This window comes from Harmonia axyridis, chromosome 3 (assembly GCF_914767665.1).
Source record: "Harmonia axyridis chromosome 3, icHarAxyr1.1, whole genome shotgun sequence".
Lineage (NCBI taxonomy): Eukaryota > Metazoa > Arthropoda > Insecta > Coleoptera > Coccinellidae > Harmonia > Harmonia axyridis.
In genome coordinates, this window is record NC_059503.1 from 54,066,292 (window position 1) to 54,085,455 (window position 19,164).

General features: G+C 36.9%; 1 protein-coding gene across 1 annotated transcript; it reads left to right on the forward strand.

Moving 5' to 3' along the window:
- The first annotated feature begins 155 nt into the window (after positions 1 to 155).
- LOC123676952 lies at positions 156 to 5,350 on the forward strand. Its single transcript, XM_045613295.1, has 8 exons — positions 156 to 792; positions 847 to 1,164; positions 1,990 to 2,252; positions 2,676 to 2,979; positions 3,167 to 3,693; positions 3,751 to 4,131; positions 4,230 to 4,372; positions 4,435 to 5,350. The coding sequence occupies exons 1-8, from the start codon at positions 525 to 527 to the stop codon at positions 4,976 to 4,978; spliced, it is 2,748 nt and encodes a 915-aa protein (XP_045469251.1). The 5' UTR covers positions 156 to 524; the 3' UTR covers positions 4,979 to 5,350.
- Positions 5,351 to 19,164: the final 13,814 nt, after the last annotated feature.

Below are 19,164 nucleotides of genomic sequence, written 5' to 3' on the forward strand. Positions count from 1 at the left end.
AGATTTATTCAACGCCTGGCAATTAAAAACCAATTCCACTTGCCAGGAATTCCGAATAACGAAAACGAGTGTATTTTCAAGATTTCATTTGAACCTTTTACCTTATCCAAGAAGTCCAACCTACCCCAAGGTTATCTCTGCAATCGTCATCTGGTTTGTCAGCTGTCATAACATAAGAATTCAAGATGGCTTTCGCCAACTTGACGTTTTGAATATAAAAATTTTTTAATATACAATTTTTCAATTTTCTATTAGGTTCCAAATTCTACATGTTCTGTTATCGTTTTTATGTAATGTGCTGTTTTCTTAGAGACAAGTTTCAAGCCTGCATATCTCAAGAAGTTAATGATCTTCAAAATAGATCATTAGAAATTTCTCATTAATGTATGGAATATATTATTTGGAACGATTATTTCGACGTATTAAGTTTTGAAAGTCATTGATGACCGATATTTGTTAGAATTATTAAAGAAATTAACACCATTTTTCTGATTGAATGATAATAAGTAATAAAAAAACACAAAATGGAAGCTATGCAGTATGAATTGTCTAGAAATATGACTTTATTGTTCTTTTTTGAACGCCTTATGGACAAAGGAGAGCCCAGAACCCTTCATGATTTGAGTTGCCAATTCGGATCTAAAGGATTCACGAAAGAAATGAGACAAATAGCCGGGGGTTCTCAAAGTGGTCTCAAAAAGTTTCTAGGGCAATATCCAAGTCTTTTTAAAATCGATGGGGAATATGTTATGATAAATATGTTCCAAAATGAAGATGGAAAAGATGCTGATGGTAACTAATTTTGTACTAGTATCATATCCTATATTATTACATGTTGTCTTTCAGGTGGTAAGGATTATACCACACAAGCAGTTGAATATTTCTCAGAAAAGCTTGCACAGTATGGTGAAGGTACAGAAGTGCCAATAAGAAGTCTTTTAGGGCATCGTTCTCAAGCTAATCCTGAAGTAAGACATGTATCAGGACAACATTTTCATGAATTCAGGGAATTTTTGTTGAAACACCCTAATGTGTTCACTATTGATGATGAGAAGGAGAGTGTGGTTTTAACCAATTATACAGATGTTAAATCCCATTGCCCTCCCGAGCTACATTTCCAACATGATGTTAAAATTGATCCTGAAAGTACGCAGACTCTGTTAGGTGAGTGAATATGGTATTGTTCAATAGGGCCTTTGGTGTCAGCTGATTTTGACAGGTGTTTCATGTGGGGCAAATAAACCGTACGTTCCGAAGAAATTAACTTCATCTCTATTTGCCCTCATTGAACAACCAAAACTGAAAAAAAATGATGGCATTTTGAATAAATTTGAACCAGTAGATTGAAATAAGACTGAAATAACAGAACTAACAGAAGAAATGCTAAGCGAATTAACGGTTGCTTGCCCCACAGTATCCCCTCCACCATGTCATGACATTTGGTGAGAAGTTTCAAAGGAAAATAATCAATTTCTCTATTTTCACACCTGCTTGGAAACAACGCCAATTTCTGAAACATTAAAGAAAGAAAATGCACCCATTTTAACACCACTAATAGATACTGATAAAATGAATAATTTATTTTTAATTCAGACTTTTGATGCTAGGTGAAAATATTCCAGAAATGGTTATTATTTCAAAATATTTCCAAAGATATAATTGGTGGTATAGGAATTTTTGAGTAATTTAAAATGTTGGAGATTAGCACCAAAGACTTCAAATGCCGATTTGTCAAAAAAAAAATACAATGGTGTTTGAAAAGTGTTATACGGCATTAAATATTTTCAACATAGTTTCAGAATTAGTGCTTCCAACATTTTGCTAACTTTGAGCTGCCATAAAATACTGTTTATATTGTGATTGATACATTTTAATACCATTTCTATTCAAATATCAACTAATGGGAGATGATTATTCCACACTTTAATCAAAATAAAGTTCAATATTACTATCACAATGTAACTTATTTTTTGTTCAATTCTTTTTTAGATTTTCTCGCTCGTTGTATTGACTTGAAGAAAGGTCCAATTCTGGTGGAACAACTCTTTCAAATAGTCTGCTGCAATCTTCCAGAAGACATTTGGTCGAACCTCTTCAACACTCCTACTCACTTACTGAGTTTCCTGAGACTGTTCTCTGACAGCTTCCACATCCAGTCTAATCTGGTGACTTTACTGCAGGCCCCCAAGATAAATCAAAAGCACATAAGTGCTGTTATCAAAGATGTGGCAGCAAAGAACAAAGCTAATATGGTGAGGAAATTTTGTAATTCAAATAACCTCATTTTGTTTGCAATTGAAATTTTATGTTTTATTTATTTTTTTCAAAATTGGTTTGATTTGTTTAATCTACTAGTTCAACAGTACACAATGCCATACACATTTCACAGGTTTTTGAATATTTTGTCAACCAATTGTTATGTTGATTTTATGGAAAAAATTCACAGTGTGGCCCCGATGCTGGGAAACGTTTTATGATGTCATTTCACTACTAAGATTCAAATGATGAAGTGATTTGTCTATGGTTGAAGATATACTTTTGAAATCATATTTTTTCTAATGAACTTTATTTTCTTTTCAAAATAAGAAAAAAGACATTGATTATTCCTTTCCAAATAAATTATCAGATATAAACTTTATACCAGATATTTATTCTTTATTTATAAATATTCGCAGGATCTAATGATACAGAATGAGAAAAATCAAAATTTGAACAATATCCCTCCACCTACTCCGATTATTTCGAACAACACGAACAATAATAACGTGAACAACAACGTGCCTGTCGAAAAAGTTTCAGTGCAAATTCAACCTCAACCTCAGAGTCCAAGATCGATCAGTGATAGGCTCAAACAGCCAAAAATGCAGCAAAAAATTAACGAAAGCCTCAAAGCTAAAAGTCCAGAACCTCCTGTTCAACAATCAATGCCTTCTGTAGCAGTTCAGGATGATAGAAATAAAGGATTCAATCTCAAGCAAAGTGAGTTGATCAGGGTTTATTTAAATTCATGAATTTCAATTATTCGATTCGATTTCATAAACGGAGTTACTCATTGTTTTGAGAAATCTTTGGATGTGGAATATTCTTCATTATAATAGGAAACTATTGTCAAATTTGCAGTTTTCATATTTCTCGCATAACCAAAACAATATTTTCTGTATTCCAGCCCTTGTTAAGAAACAATCCTCAGATTCAAGCGAAGATTCGAACATGTCCCAAGACGCCAACCGAAATCGAGCGCAAAATCCCAACCAGAGCTTGAAAGAAAGGATTAACTCCCTAGTTCTGAAGACACTGCAAGAAAACACAGGCAGGGAGAACAGACAGAACATGCTCAACAATCAAAACACCATCCTACATAGCGACTCTTGGAAATCGAAGGTATTTCAGAACACTAGGGTGATATGCAGCGAGAAAGACTGCCAAATGGTGGTCAATGATATCATGAGAAAAAATCAGCAGTCCGCCAAGAAGAACATGGGACACGAGGACGAGGAAGAATGGCCTTTTACAGAGGACAAGATCGTAGTAGGCTTTGATTGTGAGGGTATCAATCTGGGTCTCAAGGGGCAGCTTACTTTGATTCAGATCGCGACTATGACCGGATTTTCGTATGTATTTGATTTGATCTCTTGTCCTGGAATGATAGAGGGCGGTTTGAAGAGGTTGTTGGAGAGTCCAAATGTTGTAAAAGTAAGTCATGAGCCGAACATGAGATTTTACCGTTCCTTGAATTATTTTCCATTATAGATTAGTCACGACTGTAGAAATGACTCGGTAAACCTTTACAACCAATACGGCATCACTCTGAGATGTGTTTTCGATACTCAAGCCGCTCATGCAGTCCTGACGTACCAAGAGACTGGACGACCGGTGTACAAGGCTCGTTGCGTGGCCCTCAACGCCCTCTGTGAGTACTACGGCGCACCGGTCAACCCGATGAAGGACCAATTGAAAAACATTTACAGAAGGGATCAGAAGTATTGGTCAAAGAGACCATTGACCAGGGAAATGGTATTGTATGCTTCGGCAGATGTTTTGAGTTTGGTAAACGAGAAGATTTATTATCCCATTTGTCGTGCTATTAAGGAAGAAAATAGAAAGTTGTTCCTTGAATTGTGCCATGAACAGGTAAATGTTTATTGAGAATTATTAAGAATGCGATGGGTGATTTTTCAGAATGACTTTGAAGAGGTGTTATTTTTTACTCAATTCAATTTTTTTTCTAGATTTTCATGAATATTACACCGGATGAGGTGAAATTGAGAAAACGACAAAGAAAAACAGAGAAAGAGGTTACTCAGTTGAGAGCAAAATTAGCGACAGCTTCTAAAAGTGTTGTATTGAGCAACAGAGAAGTTAGGCTTTTGAGGTAAGATCTCTAAAAGTTATATTCATTTGTAGGGCTCTTATTCATTTAATCTTCTCCAATAGGTTTATAGAACTTACAGATGAAGAAAAAGAAAAACTCAAATCATCTGCCAAGGTGGCGAAAAAACTGGAAAAATTGGAGAGTCTGGGACAAGAGAAAGAGCAGGATTCTTCAGATGACGAAGATAATGACCAAGATTATCCCAGTTTGGAATCTGACATGACTTCTCCGAAGAACTCTGGCCCCACAAGTCTTACGGAAAGTATGCAACTCGTCGATACCATTTTGAGTAATTCGAAAATTGATAGATTCGACAAGATAGAACGATTGGAGTCGATTCTCACCGCCACCGCACTTCTCCCCTCCAATATAGATAGTCCAAACGTTGAACTTGACAGATGTCATTGCAACTGTCATTTGGGTAGACAGCTTAGTAATGGACTGAAGTCTGATAGGGAAATAACGCCTAGTGGAAATTTCAGTAGTGCTTTCCAGAATTCTGAAGAAGTGCTCCCAAAGGATAACCATTCAAACATGGAAACTCAAACATTGAGTACTGGAGATATCGTTGTTACAAAAATTTATTTCAACGAAATGACTGACTAGGGAATTTCTGTTAAGACGACGGGTAGTTTCATTAGGTTAACAGTCTGAAAAGCAGAGTGAGAAATTTTCTGAGGGATCAGAATTGAATTGAAACAAGGTAATGTCAGTATAAAATTTTTGTGCTCAATTGATATTCGAAACATTTAAGTAGGAAGATATATGTTGAAACATTATCTATGACTAAGCTTCAAACATCACTTTTTCAAAGTATTTTTCAAGTTCTCTTTTCTTATTCTTTTATATTTCCAAGCAGTGGCGACGGCTTTTCAAGAATAGGGGCGGACCAAGGAGGGGTCAGGATTTTCCAAGGGGGGACCAAAATTCTTTCGACGGAATCGAAATAATCAAAGGGTAAAGGAAAAATATATGTATTCATGAGTTTTTCATAAAAAACGTGCAGCTAAGGAACAAAAATTTTTGAACATATAGAAACAGAAAGAGGACCCTTCAAGGGAATGTTCCCCGAGGGGGCATTTCAATGTTCGGGAGGACAAAGTGTCCAAACGTTTTGGAAAAATATTAACTTACGTTCTCATTCAGTACTTGAATGGAGTGAAGTTGAACGTCGTAACTGAACCTAGGTGCCCCTTAAATTTTCTTCTGGGGGCACAACCCCCAAAAGAAACACTGAAGGAAACAAGAAAATCAGAAAATATTATGAAATAAAGTAATAAAGTCACTCGATTACTGAAAAGAATAATAATAAAAAAATTTGTTGATTCTGCGCTTCTTTCTTCGGAATGGGAGTATGAAACAAAAGAAAAGGATAAATATTAGGGGGGCCCGAGCCCCCTTTGACGTCGCCACTGCTTGCAACTGCAAATGGGCTAACATCGTTTTGATATTGGTGAAGTTGATTCTTAAATGCCAAAGAGGTTTCAAGTGTGGTTTGAAGTACAGTTTTAATAGTGTTTAAATTAACTTTCATTTTCATTGGTATTTTTGGATACTTCTAACCAAAAAAAAAACTGAGAATTATCCAACAATATGAAATTTTTTATTTCTCTGTTTTTCTCGCCAATGATAACAAAAGTTACTAAATTCTAGTTGGTCTAACAAAATGCCTTAAAGCAATAATATCGTTGTATATAATAGAAATAACAAGTAACTTTTTATGTATATACACTTTGAGAAAAAATTAATAGATGGACATTAGATCCACTATGACTGACAAACAGAAGTGCCTCAACTGCTTCATTCTTTTGTCAGTTCATCAATACTGTTGTTCTAACGTTGAACTAGAATATTAATAATTCTTCTTAGGGGCAATTACCAATCTATTTCTCTGTGATAACTTTATACACTTTGAGTTTTTTTTATGGTTGATCATTATGTTTTCTTCGAAAATCCTTCAGCCAAAATAATTTTTTAAGCAGCCATATAAAGGAGTTGCCTTATGATTTTAGATATGTTTATTGATTAACAAAGGTGGGAATAAAGTCTTTTCAATTCAGTAGTAAAATTTTAATGATTTTGTGGGCTTGATTATCAATTTTATTATTTTTATGCTGAATAGAAAATTTTATATTGGTTTATAACAAATTTTTAATTATTATTGCAAAATGGTTGATGGAATTTTCAAACCGTTTATGTAAACATGGTGCAAATCGAATACTCTAAAATTAAACAAAAAACATGTTGCAAATTTATAGGTGCTGTGTCTTGACCTTGATTTTCAAGTGTTCAAGATATGTCTTTGACTTGTACATATATTTCATCAGTAGAATATAGGAATAAATTTACCTAAGCCCTGTATTACAATAGACTTCAGGACTATTTTCGATGCATGTCAAGCATGAAATTCAATTGAAAATTTTTTCCTGCCAACACAATTTTAATCGGTTTGACGTGGCAAACTGAAATTAAGAATCTGTAAGAGTTTTAAGTGAAGCTCTTTGTAATTTCACTCAATGTTTTGTTGGTTTTATAATTGTATTAATTCAGAAAATGTGATATTGATCTCTCAAATATTTATCAGAATAGTATATACTAAAACAAGTTGTAGAATGGGCTCCTATTCCAACACGAATGCGAAATTCTAATGCATAAGTCTTGGAATTGCCTTCTGCAACGAGTATTAGACGATATTTTCTCTATTTCAGCTAAGTTTTTGTGAAGTATTATCGAAATTCAATGAAAAATTGAGATTATACATCCTAGTACATTTGTAATTGTTGTCTTGATTGTTGTCTTGATTGTTGTCTAGTACATTTGTATTGTATCTTGGCAGTTGGTGTGACTTACGAAAGTTGACAGATTATGGAATATGAATTTGAATTGGACTTTTCGAATTTTGAAATAATTTATAATTACGCATTAAATTCGTGAAATATTTCAGCCAAAATCGATTCAACACCAACAGAATTAAGAGAAATTGCGAATAATGCCGCAATTCTCTTCACTTAATGAGTAATGAGTTCATTACAGCATTGTTTTTAGAACTGTAATGAACTCATTACGACACTGAAATAGAGAAAAACCTTGAATATAACCTCAATAATAAATTCAAGAGTGCAGCTCTGCAATAACCATTAAACAATCTTAAAAAAAAGCATAGTGTAATAGTGCCAAACAGCTGTCAGAAATTCCCAAAAATAGACGTCAAAATTTACACGGAAAAGTGCTACTGTAATATGGGGTTGACCCTGAGTCAGGATAAAAAATGTTAGCAATGTCAGCTGTATCCATATCCAACTGTGGATGCTATTTCGATAAAGTAACATATTATATTTGTTTATGATTTCTATTTTAATTATGGATTTTCATCGATTATTGTCCATTTCCATTGTTGGGTATATTTATTTCTTTCAATATTTAATTTTCCATTTTTAGAAACTTTATACTGCAATTGTTTGGAATTTTGTGGGGTTTTATGCAACAGAATAGCAATATTCTTGGTTTTACAAAAAATTCTAATTTTAAGAAATGGTGTAAGACAGTGTTTCTTTCAGTGAAGATTCCATTGGTTTAAGATATGTACAAGTCAAAAATTTTCCCCTCTTCTGAAATGTATATTATTACTCACTTTATCAGAGTGAGATTTGAGTACTTAGGGCCTTATTTAATTATGAAACTGAAGATTGTTATTGTTATTATCACTAAATATTGAATTATAAATGTCAATTGATATATGATGATGAACCTATTTTCATCGATAATGATAACAAGTAGATGAATTAGTAAAAGGACATAGTTGGAACGTTCTATTCACTAATAATTATTGATCATTATTATCAGATTATTTTATATTTATTGGTTATTTATAGTAACAAACTTGTCTTAACTTCTTGAATACAATTTAAGATAAACTTAAGACTAATTGCAAAGTCAAATATCGATTAAATCAGAAGCAATATTTGTATAGATTTATACAATATGTATTTGCTAAAAAATGGTTTTTAATAATTGTAACTCGATGACAAAAATAAATAGAATAAAATATAACATTACTTCTTTTATTCAATTAGTAGTCATTTTGTTTGTTTGTTAGATTCATATCTAAAAGAGGAAGAGAACCATTAATCGAATCAAATTCTGACGTACAAGTAACTGTACACTTTATGAAAGGAGCAATCCAGTCAGACAGGCAACTAAGAAGTGATATGATGATGCACATTTTCATCATTTCATCAGGTGACCATTAATGATTAATGAAGAAACCAGAATATTTTTTTTAAGTTGAAAGAGTCAAAAATCTTGAAAAGGAAACATCTTACAGAAAAATGGGAAATCGACTTATGATAGAACCTCTTCCATTTGAAATGCTCCTTGTGAGAGGCATGGGGGTCAACCTTGGAATTGCAAATGGGAGCCACTTTTTTTTACTGCAGATTCGTATTCTACGGCAAAAAATACAACACTTCGTGGCTCCTTTTTGAATTTTGAACTCGTGGAAGAATATCAATCAGTCTTCTGCACTTGTATTATGAAATGGTATTACCTATAATAAACGACAAACTATTTCCTCATATCTTGGTGATAGGTGAAAGGAATGTTTCAATTTCAGTGTATAAGTATTTTCCACAGAATATTTGAATATGTTATCAGAGAAACTAGCATGGAAAGTTATTATGGAAAAACCATTTTCCATAAAACAAAATTCTGAAAATTTGACTGGTTTTCAAAATTAAATGGATAAAGACAATTTCTGATACCTTTTTGTTTTTATTTGAATCTCCAGTTTTCTCGAAAGTTGAAAATTATTTCATGCTTTTACATTTTGGCGAAGCGTTATCGAGCCAGCCAACACCACGAGTCTACTGGGAAGACACCAGCGACTGTGATGAAACATTCCAGTGCCACATCTAGCACCCGAGAAGAAACTTCAAGAATCTCAGAGAACATCACGAGCCTACTGAAAAAAAATCACTGCCCTTTAAGAAACTTTCAGAGCCATATTTCAAAAATCTCAAAGAATAACATGAGTCTACAGGAAACTATCCAGCACTTGGGAAGAAAATTTCCTTTGTCACATCCGATGCCCAAGAAAAAATTCCCAGAACCAAAAAAAAACCAAAAGTGAAATGTTGTTTTAAACAAAAAAAAACATTTTCGTCCTTCGAGCTGGATTAGATTGAAGATTTAAGCCCCTTATTTCAATCACACAAACCAGATCCCGTGAAGAAATTTTCCAGAACCACAGCCAGCGCCCAGGAAGAAACTTCCAGAGCCACATTCTATAGTCAAGTGTTGTTTTAAACAAAAAAAAACACACACAAACCAGATCCCGCGAAGAAACTTTCTAGAGCCACATCCAGCGCCTGAGGATAAACTTCCAGAACTACATCCTATTATTATTATTATTTGAACTGGGGTCGTTTTGGTTCGGTAAGGATTCCGGGAACTGCGACCATGCAGATCTTTTGTTCACTACCCTAGTCATTCATAGAAACCCAGGGAGTTCGTCAACGGCGTTAATAAAATTGACAACCTCCTTAGGGGCCTTGACCGTTACCTCTCTGGTATTCAGGACCGGCTTACCCATGTGAATGGTTCTTAGGCCAGCCAGCTCCGGACACTTGCATATTTAATAAAAAAAAAATTTATCTTCAATAAAATGATACTTGCATATTGAATTAAGTGTTCGGCTGTTTCTGCTTCCGATCCTCAGAGCTTGCAAATCTCGTCTGCTGACTTTCCGATACGGTACAAATGATGTTTGTACCGACAGTGCCCCGTCAGTAGTCCCACCATCACCCGAAGCTCGGCTCGCAACAGCTTCAGGAGCTTTTTGGCGTAGGTAGGTGAACTCTTCACGAATTTCTTTGCCTGAACAAGTCTAGGAGTGTTAGTCCAGTGGATTGTCCTGCTGTTCAACTCCCATAGCTGGACCGCGGCTTTATATTGGTCTTTCCCCATCCCACAGAAAGGCTCAGGTCCAGCAGGTGTTAACCTTGATGCACTTTTTGCAAGATCATCAGCTCTTTCATTTCCTTCAACCCCACAGTGCCCTGATACCCATAGTAGAGTCACCTTATTTCCTCTGGCCAGTTGCTTTATGGTGTTACGGCACTCCCAAGTCAGCAAAGACCCCTGACAACACGATTCCAGGGATCTCAGCGTGGTTTGGTTGTCCGTGGTGATGTAGATATGCGCCCCCTTGAGGTTCATTTTGAGAGACTCCTGGGCGCATACATAAACAGTCATTATCTCGGTCTGTAGAATCGAGGGCTCACTTCCCAGGGCTTTAGAGATCCTCAGTTTAGGTCCATATATCCCAATGCCGGTGCCCTTCTCTGTTTTTGATCCATCTGTGAACCATATGGATGAATCTTTGTCCAGACGATTTACGAGACTTATTCTTTATTTTTCAAAGGGTGTTTCAAAATCGTAGGTGGTTGGCATAATATCCGATGGTTTTTCGAGGAGGTTTGAATCTAATTGATTCAGTGTCCTCATATGTCCAACCCAGTTTCCAGGAAGGAGCTTTCCATTAAGGGAAATTTTTATTGTCAAGTGTTGTTTTAAAACACAAACACACCAGAAGTTGAAGGAAAAGTCTATAAAACACTCCCTTTGGTGGAACCTTGTAAATTAAATTATTTGAAACACAATATTTTAGGCCCTTCGAGCATGATTTGATCAATAATTCACGACCCATATCCCAATCATACAAACCAGATCCTATGAAGAAAATTTTCAAAAAACACGGCGGTTTCGTGTTTCACGATTTTCGGATCAGCCTGATGTAGAGTTAGAAAAAAAAAAACTTAAGCTTATGCGCTGAGTGCTGTCGATTCCGTCAAACTTTAAATCATCCTCCTAGCTCAAAATTTACAAGATTTAACGCCCTTCTGGTATTTGGCTTCTCCTTAAATGCTATTTTTGCTAGCCTACCCTCCCCCATTCTATCGACATGTGCCTTCCACTTTCGTCTTCTCCTCTGTACTCATCTGACTACATCTGTTATCTAATCGCAGGTCTTTCTAATGTCGCAGCCTTCTTCTTGTCAAACAGTTTCAGTTCACTCATATGCTTTCCCCCAACAGAGCGAAGTTGGAAACCACGGAACAGCCTCTCGGCTATTTATCCAGTCTCTTCGTATTTGCCTTGGTTCAGCAGACTGATTCCCAGGGGAGTAGGAGTCTAGATCAAGTATAGACTTGATCTAGATCAGCCTGCGCTGTAGCACCCTCTTACAGTTCTTGAATTGATAATAAATTAACTCAGGTTGGATTAGTTCGTACTTTGTATTTTTCTGTGACAGTAACGCGTTGACTACATACCCAATATTTTCCCTCAGGAGTGAAACATGTTAACACTCATAGGGTAGGTACAGTCTGAAAGGACAAAATGGTCAGGGAACAATTAGATGCTGAACAGGAAGTTTTTCAAATATACAAGCTGTCTCTATCAACACTGATCACAGTCTGATGCCAGAGCTGCTTAGAAATAACAAGCTCCTTATTTCCGTTTTGGTGGTAAAGAACTCCTCATTTATATTAAGCGGCAATGTAAGCCCCCATGCAAGTAAATCCTGATACTGTGAATCAACCCTTGAAATATTATCCTTACAATTAAAGAAGAGATGGGCATAATCACCATACTCAGCACAGCAGCACAGGGGAGAGTCCTTAACCCCGATCTTGTACAAATGTGAAAGGAAGGTACAATGTCCTGATCTAATTCTGATCATGGTTGCGATCATCTTTCTTGGCAAATTATGTTCTTTAAACCATGTCTTGACCCGGTTCAATCAATGAGGAATATAACCTACTTTCTGTCAAACCTATATTCATATACTCCCTACTCCAGTCAGACCAAATTCTTCTCCTGAAGCCAGGCCACAGTTCTCGCGGATTCTCTCTTAATTTGGATTCTCCTGGTAGTCCCCTGCTCCGGTTAGCCAACATAACAGCCGTATCATTATGAGGGATATAGGAATGACTTGGAACCCAAAAAAGGACAATCCGTATTTCCATAGTTTTTGCCTTGAAAAACATTGTCAGGACGCTGTGATGATGTCTATATTGGCATCTATTCTTCCACTTTTCAACCTACTCAAGTTTCCAAAGGAGATATAAATATTGCTTTTGGAACATTTCTTTCCGTATGATTTGAACCGCTTCAATTATGGCATACATCTCCGCAGAGAATACCGACCAATGATCTGGGAGTTTCGCACATGTCTTCATTGGCCATGTCGGAATCCACACCCCACAACAAACCAAATCCGGACTATGTTACCTAGCAGATCCTTATACATCTCAACAAACCCAACAAATTTCACCCTCAGTAAACAATTCAGCATTGCTACATTTTGAATCGAACCTTTCTTCAGATCATACTGATACATTTTTACTCTCTGGGTTCTGACACCCACATCAGTTAAGAAGCAGGGTAGAGAGGAGTCCTGCCACACGAGGTCACCTTGACTCTCCAACATCTTAAAGGCCTGCATATACCCCGGTATAAGGTCGTTGAACCACAAGTCATCCAACATACCAGGATCCCACATAAGCTGACGCAGAGAATGGAACGAGAATCTATGCAATTTTGTCACATATTCGAATGATAGCCATAATCTTCTTTATTTCAACTCTCGCCACTCTCAGAGAGTAGGACATTCGTGGAAGTGGTCTTCATTAGACCCAAAGATGTCCGAATGGCAGCGACTTGGATTTTATCCAGCTTCTTTAAATCCGCTCAGGCACATCTCCCATACAGGATGCCCCCAAAGTCCAATAGGGGCCTGATAAGGCCCTTGTATATGTTTAGGAGGTTATTGGGATGAGAACCCCAAGATGGTCTGCAAAAACTCTTTATAATCTTGCATGTCGCCTTGGCACACATGTTATCGATATGTTTGCCCCATTTAAGCTTCTGCTGGAATGTGATCCCCAAATTATTCACTTGTTGCGTCCAAGGAAGGGCCTGGTCATCAATCACGATCTGGCTCGCTACCGGTGGTGAGACTAATCTTTTTTGGTATTGTTTGGACCTGCTTTTTTTCAGGTTCCTGTTATACTCTTTCTTGGTCACTCGATAAGCATTCCTATAAATTCCATCAACACTACTAACTGTATAGAGAATATCCAGTCTGTTTTTGCATTCTGCCACCTCTGGATCCATTCTTCTCCTTTGCCTACTTCTTAGTGTGATTCTCCTGAGTGGGAAACATCCATTGAAACATGCCAGATACAACTTCATAAAACATTCCCATTGTCCTTTAACGTCTCTTTCATCTATTTCTTGAATTTCCATCCATTCTGAACGTCCCGAAGCGTTTAGAAAAGTATCGATGTTTTCTTGATTGAAAATTCTCCACATTACTTTTTTGGTCTCTGTCTTGCCAATGGTAACTGTAAGTTTTTGTGCGGCATGGTTAGAAATTTGTGAATGAAGGATTTCCCCCGAAATACTATACCTGTTAATTAGAACATTGTCCACACAAGATGCTGCTGTTTCAGTTATGCGAGTGTTTTCGCTAATTGTATGGTATACACCATAGGAATTGAGCATTGAGCACATTTGTAATCTTTCAATGCTATCCTTGCTGACAAAATTTATGTTGAATTAACCCGCTATTATCATCGTTGTATTAGCCTCATTTGTAAAGAGTGCTACCAGTTCTTCTAGTCTCCGTAGAAATGTCTCGAAATCTCCACTTGGGGGTCTGTATACTGCTGATACAATGATCTTTGTCTTGTAAATTTCAAATTCGCAAGCTGAAATCTCAATGTAATTTTTTACTGAGTTCTCCATTCCTTCTTTCTTTACTTTCCCTAATAAAGCATCTCTGGCATATATGGCACTCCCCCCATGTTTGTTCTCTAATGCCCGCCACTCACGAAGCGTTTCTTCCAGTGTTTGGTAGCTAGCGTCGAAGAGATTCCAGTCGGGCAATCAAGTTCATACACTGATTTACAGTCGTACGGCCGTGTCCCGAGCTGTCTGACTGGAATCTCTTCGACGCTAGCTACCAAACGCTGGAAGAAACGCTTCGTGAGTGGCGGGCATAAGGTTCTGCAGAAACTTGCAGCCAGGTTGTAGTGTTCAATTTTATAGATCGGAAGTTGACTTGCGGTTTTCCAGTGTTCTGCGACGCATAGGAATGTACACTTGTTTTGGGCCTATAGGAACTCGTTCAATTTATCTACACAATTTCCTATCGATTGTAAATTCTGATGGATTACTGTTATTTCATTTTCGGGGTATTCTTCTCTTTCCTTCTCTGGTTGTCTAGTTATACTAGTTAGACACTATTATATTAGGCCATATTTCTGGTTTCTGTAATTCATCGATCAACGAGATGTCGGTTGAAACCTTGAAAGCGATACTGCCAGCATCCTCTTTTTTGGGCAACATATTAACTGTGAACTCTCTGTTTAAACATTTTTGGACAAGAAAGTTTTTGATGTTATCTTCCGTTGCCTTTAAGCTCACTCTGCCCACATAAAGCCACGCCTTCTTTTCAGCACTGGTGAAACTGCATCTAGTGGTAGATTAACAATGTCACTATTTCCCTCTCATTTCGTGACCTCCTCCTTTGGGTTCCCACTATTGTCCAAATATCTTCTCTAACCTTATTCTTCCTCACATGATCTTTTTTTCCAGATAAAACAATCTGTTCTGCATTTATAAATTTCTTGGTGTTATTGTATATCCCTGTTTGTTGTTAACATTCTTGGAAGTATCAGATTTTTTGATCGCATCAGCGTAGTTTTTAGTTGGAGCTGTTTTCTTGTCATCTTTCTGTTTGGGTTGTATTTTTCCACCATCATCTTTATCTTTGGAGTGTGCCTTTTTGTAGTCATCTACATCCTTTGATTTTTTCTTCTTACCTTCCGTTTTAGGTAATATACTCTCTCGTAACAGTAATATTAATCTGCCATAAAATCTTCTTTCCAGTTTCAGCAAATTCCTCCTTTACCTTTATTTTGTTCCTGTTCTTCTCGATCGTTTTTTTTGGATTGAGACCTTCTCAAAATTTTGTTCTTCTTTCATCAATTGTTTCAAATCTTTATTAAGTTTTTCAATCTCCTCTGATTTGGCCTGTACATCTTCTCTATTCCTTTGATTTTCTTCATCAAGATCCTTTATTTTACAGACAAGAGTATGATTTGTAATTTTAATTTGTTTACCTCATCCCTTAATTCCTTTTCAATCTCCCTGCTGGCATTTAAATCCTCCAATATTTTAGCGACCATATTCTCAGAAGCCTGCAATTTCTCGTGCAGTCCTTTCTCACTCTTCTCTAATGCCTTTATATTCGCCTCATATTCACTCTCCGATAAAAAAAACTTCGTTTTCGAAGGTTTCACTATTTCTTCTAAGAGTTCTTATTTGATTTTACCATTCAATACCCAACAGACTCATTTTATCTATTTGGTCTGACAACTCTGTCACCTATATCTCGGTCTCCTCTTCAATGTGAAAAATTTTCTCCAACAAGTTATTAATTTTCTGGGTATACTCCTTTAGTTTCCTCACTTGTAAAACTTCTTTTCCAGACAGCTCAGATGAAAATGTCCAAAACATCTCATACATACAGTGTGACTGTTTCCTTTCTTCTTACAGCATTCATAGGTGAAGTTCATACTCTACCAGTACTTGCCTGTTTGAGGGAAAATATATTTCCCAATATCTCACTAAACCACCACCCGAGGAAGTTTGAAATGTAAACCTTGTTAGTGTATGGAACTCTTTACACATTAATGTCTATGCACCATCTGCCTTGTAATAACAAAGGATGACGACAAAAACTCAACAGTTCTGAGATATTCTCGCTATTCACCGTCAAATTTTCCAGAATTTCGATTGATGCATTTCTAATTCCGTTCCCCATATATTAGAAAAGTCCTTAAATTCAACCAGTGCCGATTTTCAATCCCGGATTTTTAAGCAATCAACATCAACTCGAACTATCATGCAGAGCGGTAGTCAAAGCTAACCGTCCGCGATAATCACTTAATATGATTGACATAATTTTTAGATTGCAAGTAGACAGCTATGCAAATTTTCTAAGAAACCATTCAACCGGTCAACAACATCAGCCACATCTCATCCCGAGCTCAAAACGACGAAATCATCCGCATATTGAATTAACTCAACATCCTCCGTTAGTATCTCTGGCGGCAACGGGAATATAAGTCGAACAGAGGAAGGCTCAGCGGCGATCCCTGCATCAATCTCAATGTCTTCATGATTTCCTCCCGGAACTCTTCCTCAGAATCCCCCCTGATGGTGACGACTCTGTTCCTAAATATCAGGTATATCAAGTTTGTTATGTTTCGGGGAACCCCTGTCTCAATGAGATCCCACTAAAGGATATTCAGGTCCACACTGTCATATGCACCGGATATGTCAAGGAATGCTGCCACTTCTACAAGAACTGTTCACAGGATGTTAAGTAAGGAACAATTGCACCCGTATCATTACCAACGAGTCCAATGTCTTCTACCAATTGACTACCCATTAAGGCTTACATTTTGTAGAACCATGCTGAGAAGCGATCCTGATTTTTTTAATCGTATTCTATGGAGCGACGAATCTTCTTGCAAAAAAGATGGCTTCCTCACTTGCATAATTTGCATAGTTGGCAGATCTCTAATCCACATCTAATGAGACAAGAAAGATCCCAGTACCAATTTAAAATTAATTTGTGGACTGGGATTTTTGATGGGCAAGTGATCGGTCCATTTGAGTTGCCAGAAACACTAACAGCTGACCGATACCTTCATTTTCTAAGACATACACTGCCACTTTTTTAGATTTAGAAGACAGGAGACGGATGTGGCTGCAACATGATGGCTGCCCTGCACATTTCGCACGACAGGTACGTGATTTTTTCTTTTGTGGATGCCTTTTATTAGAAGATGTTTAGCGTGCATTCGTGCAGAAGGCGGACATTTCGAGCACTTACTGTAATTTGAAATAAATAGTGAAAGTATTACTGTGTTTTATTTAACCATTATTAGGTATCATCAAAAATCCCTAAAACTCTCTTTCATTGAAATAAGTACCTCAGTTGTTATAATAAATTGTAGTCCGAGCACCCAATAAAATAATAACCTGTATTATACCATTTCAGAACCGAAATAAAATAGACAATTTATTTATGAAATGTTCACAAAGGTCTCAATACATTTTTTCTTCTCCATAACGACTGAAACTTAAAGAAAAAAGTAAGTGAATTTGCAAACATGAGGATTATTCTACTTTTTTTTTCTAAATTATGCAAGATGGTAGGAATTTGGTAGTTTATCTCATAGTACAGCTATTTGAGAGTAAAATAATAAAAAATGCCCAAAGAAATAACAAGATTTGTGATCACAGCATTGAAATTAGTGAGTAAAGGTGCACTTTTTAGAAAAAAATGAAATTGTCCGATATCTCGAAAACTATGATATTTTTACTGAACATAACTTCACATTTTCTGGTCGGCCATGACCTCCCCTATTCGCCAGTAAAGGATTCTCCATTAATTACGCCACACCTGTATGTAAGCCTCCAGAAGTGTGTGACAATCAGTGGTAGACCTTCCCCTGCGAAAGCCGAAGGATTGTGCCGAACCAAGTCGAGCCTCGATAATCCCCTCGATTCTCTCCTTCAACATTTTTTCCAGTATTCTGGTTATAGATGGGGAAATAATATTTGGGAGGTAATACATTAATAGGGAGCCCCCTTCTTTAAGATGAGGACAACCAGAGACGTCTTCATGGCAACGGGGGTGTATTCCCCTGCAGAAGACCATTATATAGGTCTAAGAGGATGATCCTGAGCTAGAATACTATAATCCAATCCATCCGAACCGAGTGGAATTTTTCCTCACATACAATGCATATTGTAGTTCCCTAAGGGAGAAAGGCTCAGAATAGTTAACGTATTTCAGCCTCAATCTCTGTCCCTGCAGCATTGATCCGAAATCCCATTTCCTTCATACCTCGAAAACCATTTCACCAACCTCGAAAAATGGTTTATGTCTCTGATTGATCTGTGAATTTCCTAAAGGATTCTCTCTTCTTCTTCCTAATTACGCGCCTGGTTTTAGATATTTGCTTTCTGAGCTGTTCTCGATTGTGGAGTTACTATTATACTCAGCCATATAGATCCTCCTATGGGTGATTTCTGCTGCTACCTCATCATCTCACCAGTGGACATTGTGTTTAGAATGGTTTTGGCTTGTATATTTCGGGATAGATCTTTCCGCTGCCTTTTGAATAATATCAACGAGTTCCGAGAATTCCCTTATCTGATGACTATTCATCAGTTCTGCTAGACTCCGGATAAATTGTGCCCAGTCAGCTTTTTTGGTATTATATTTCCTAAGAGACCTTCTACTATTATTAGGAGGTGCAGTGGAGCTATCCAACACTTATATGAAAATTGGGAAATGATCACTGGGGCCAGAATCAGCCATCACCGTCCATGAACATTTCACTGCCATGTCACCCGTACACATGGACAGGTCCGGAGCACTATCATGTTCGTGTGGGCGCATATAAGTCTCGTTGGTGACCCATCATTGAGGAGGATGAGACAACTATCCCTTAAAAGAGACTGCACCTCACCCCCATTATGTTTTAGTATACCCTATCCCCATGAGGGGTTTTGTGCATTAAGGTCTCCCAAAATTATCCTTATAATATGCCCCAGGTATTTGTGCTTTCTTCTCTTTACTATTACTATTCCAGGTCTTTTCTAATTTTCTCTAGCACCTCTTTATTCGTTATGTGTGCTATCCA

Coding starts and splice junctions, on each gene's coding strand:
- LOC123676952 (XM_045613295.1), top strand. CDS start 525: ATGGAAGCTATGCAGTATGAATTGTCTAGAAATATGACTTTATTGTTC. Junction 1,165..1,989: donor AAGTACGCAGACTCTGTTAG/GTGAGTGAATAT, acceptor ATTCTTTTTTAG/ATTTTCTCGCTCGTTGTATT. Junction 4,373..4,434: donor AGAGAAGTTAGGCTTTTGAG/GTAAGATCTCTA, acceptor CTTCTCCAATAG/GTTTATAGAACTTACAGATG.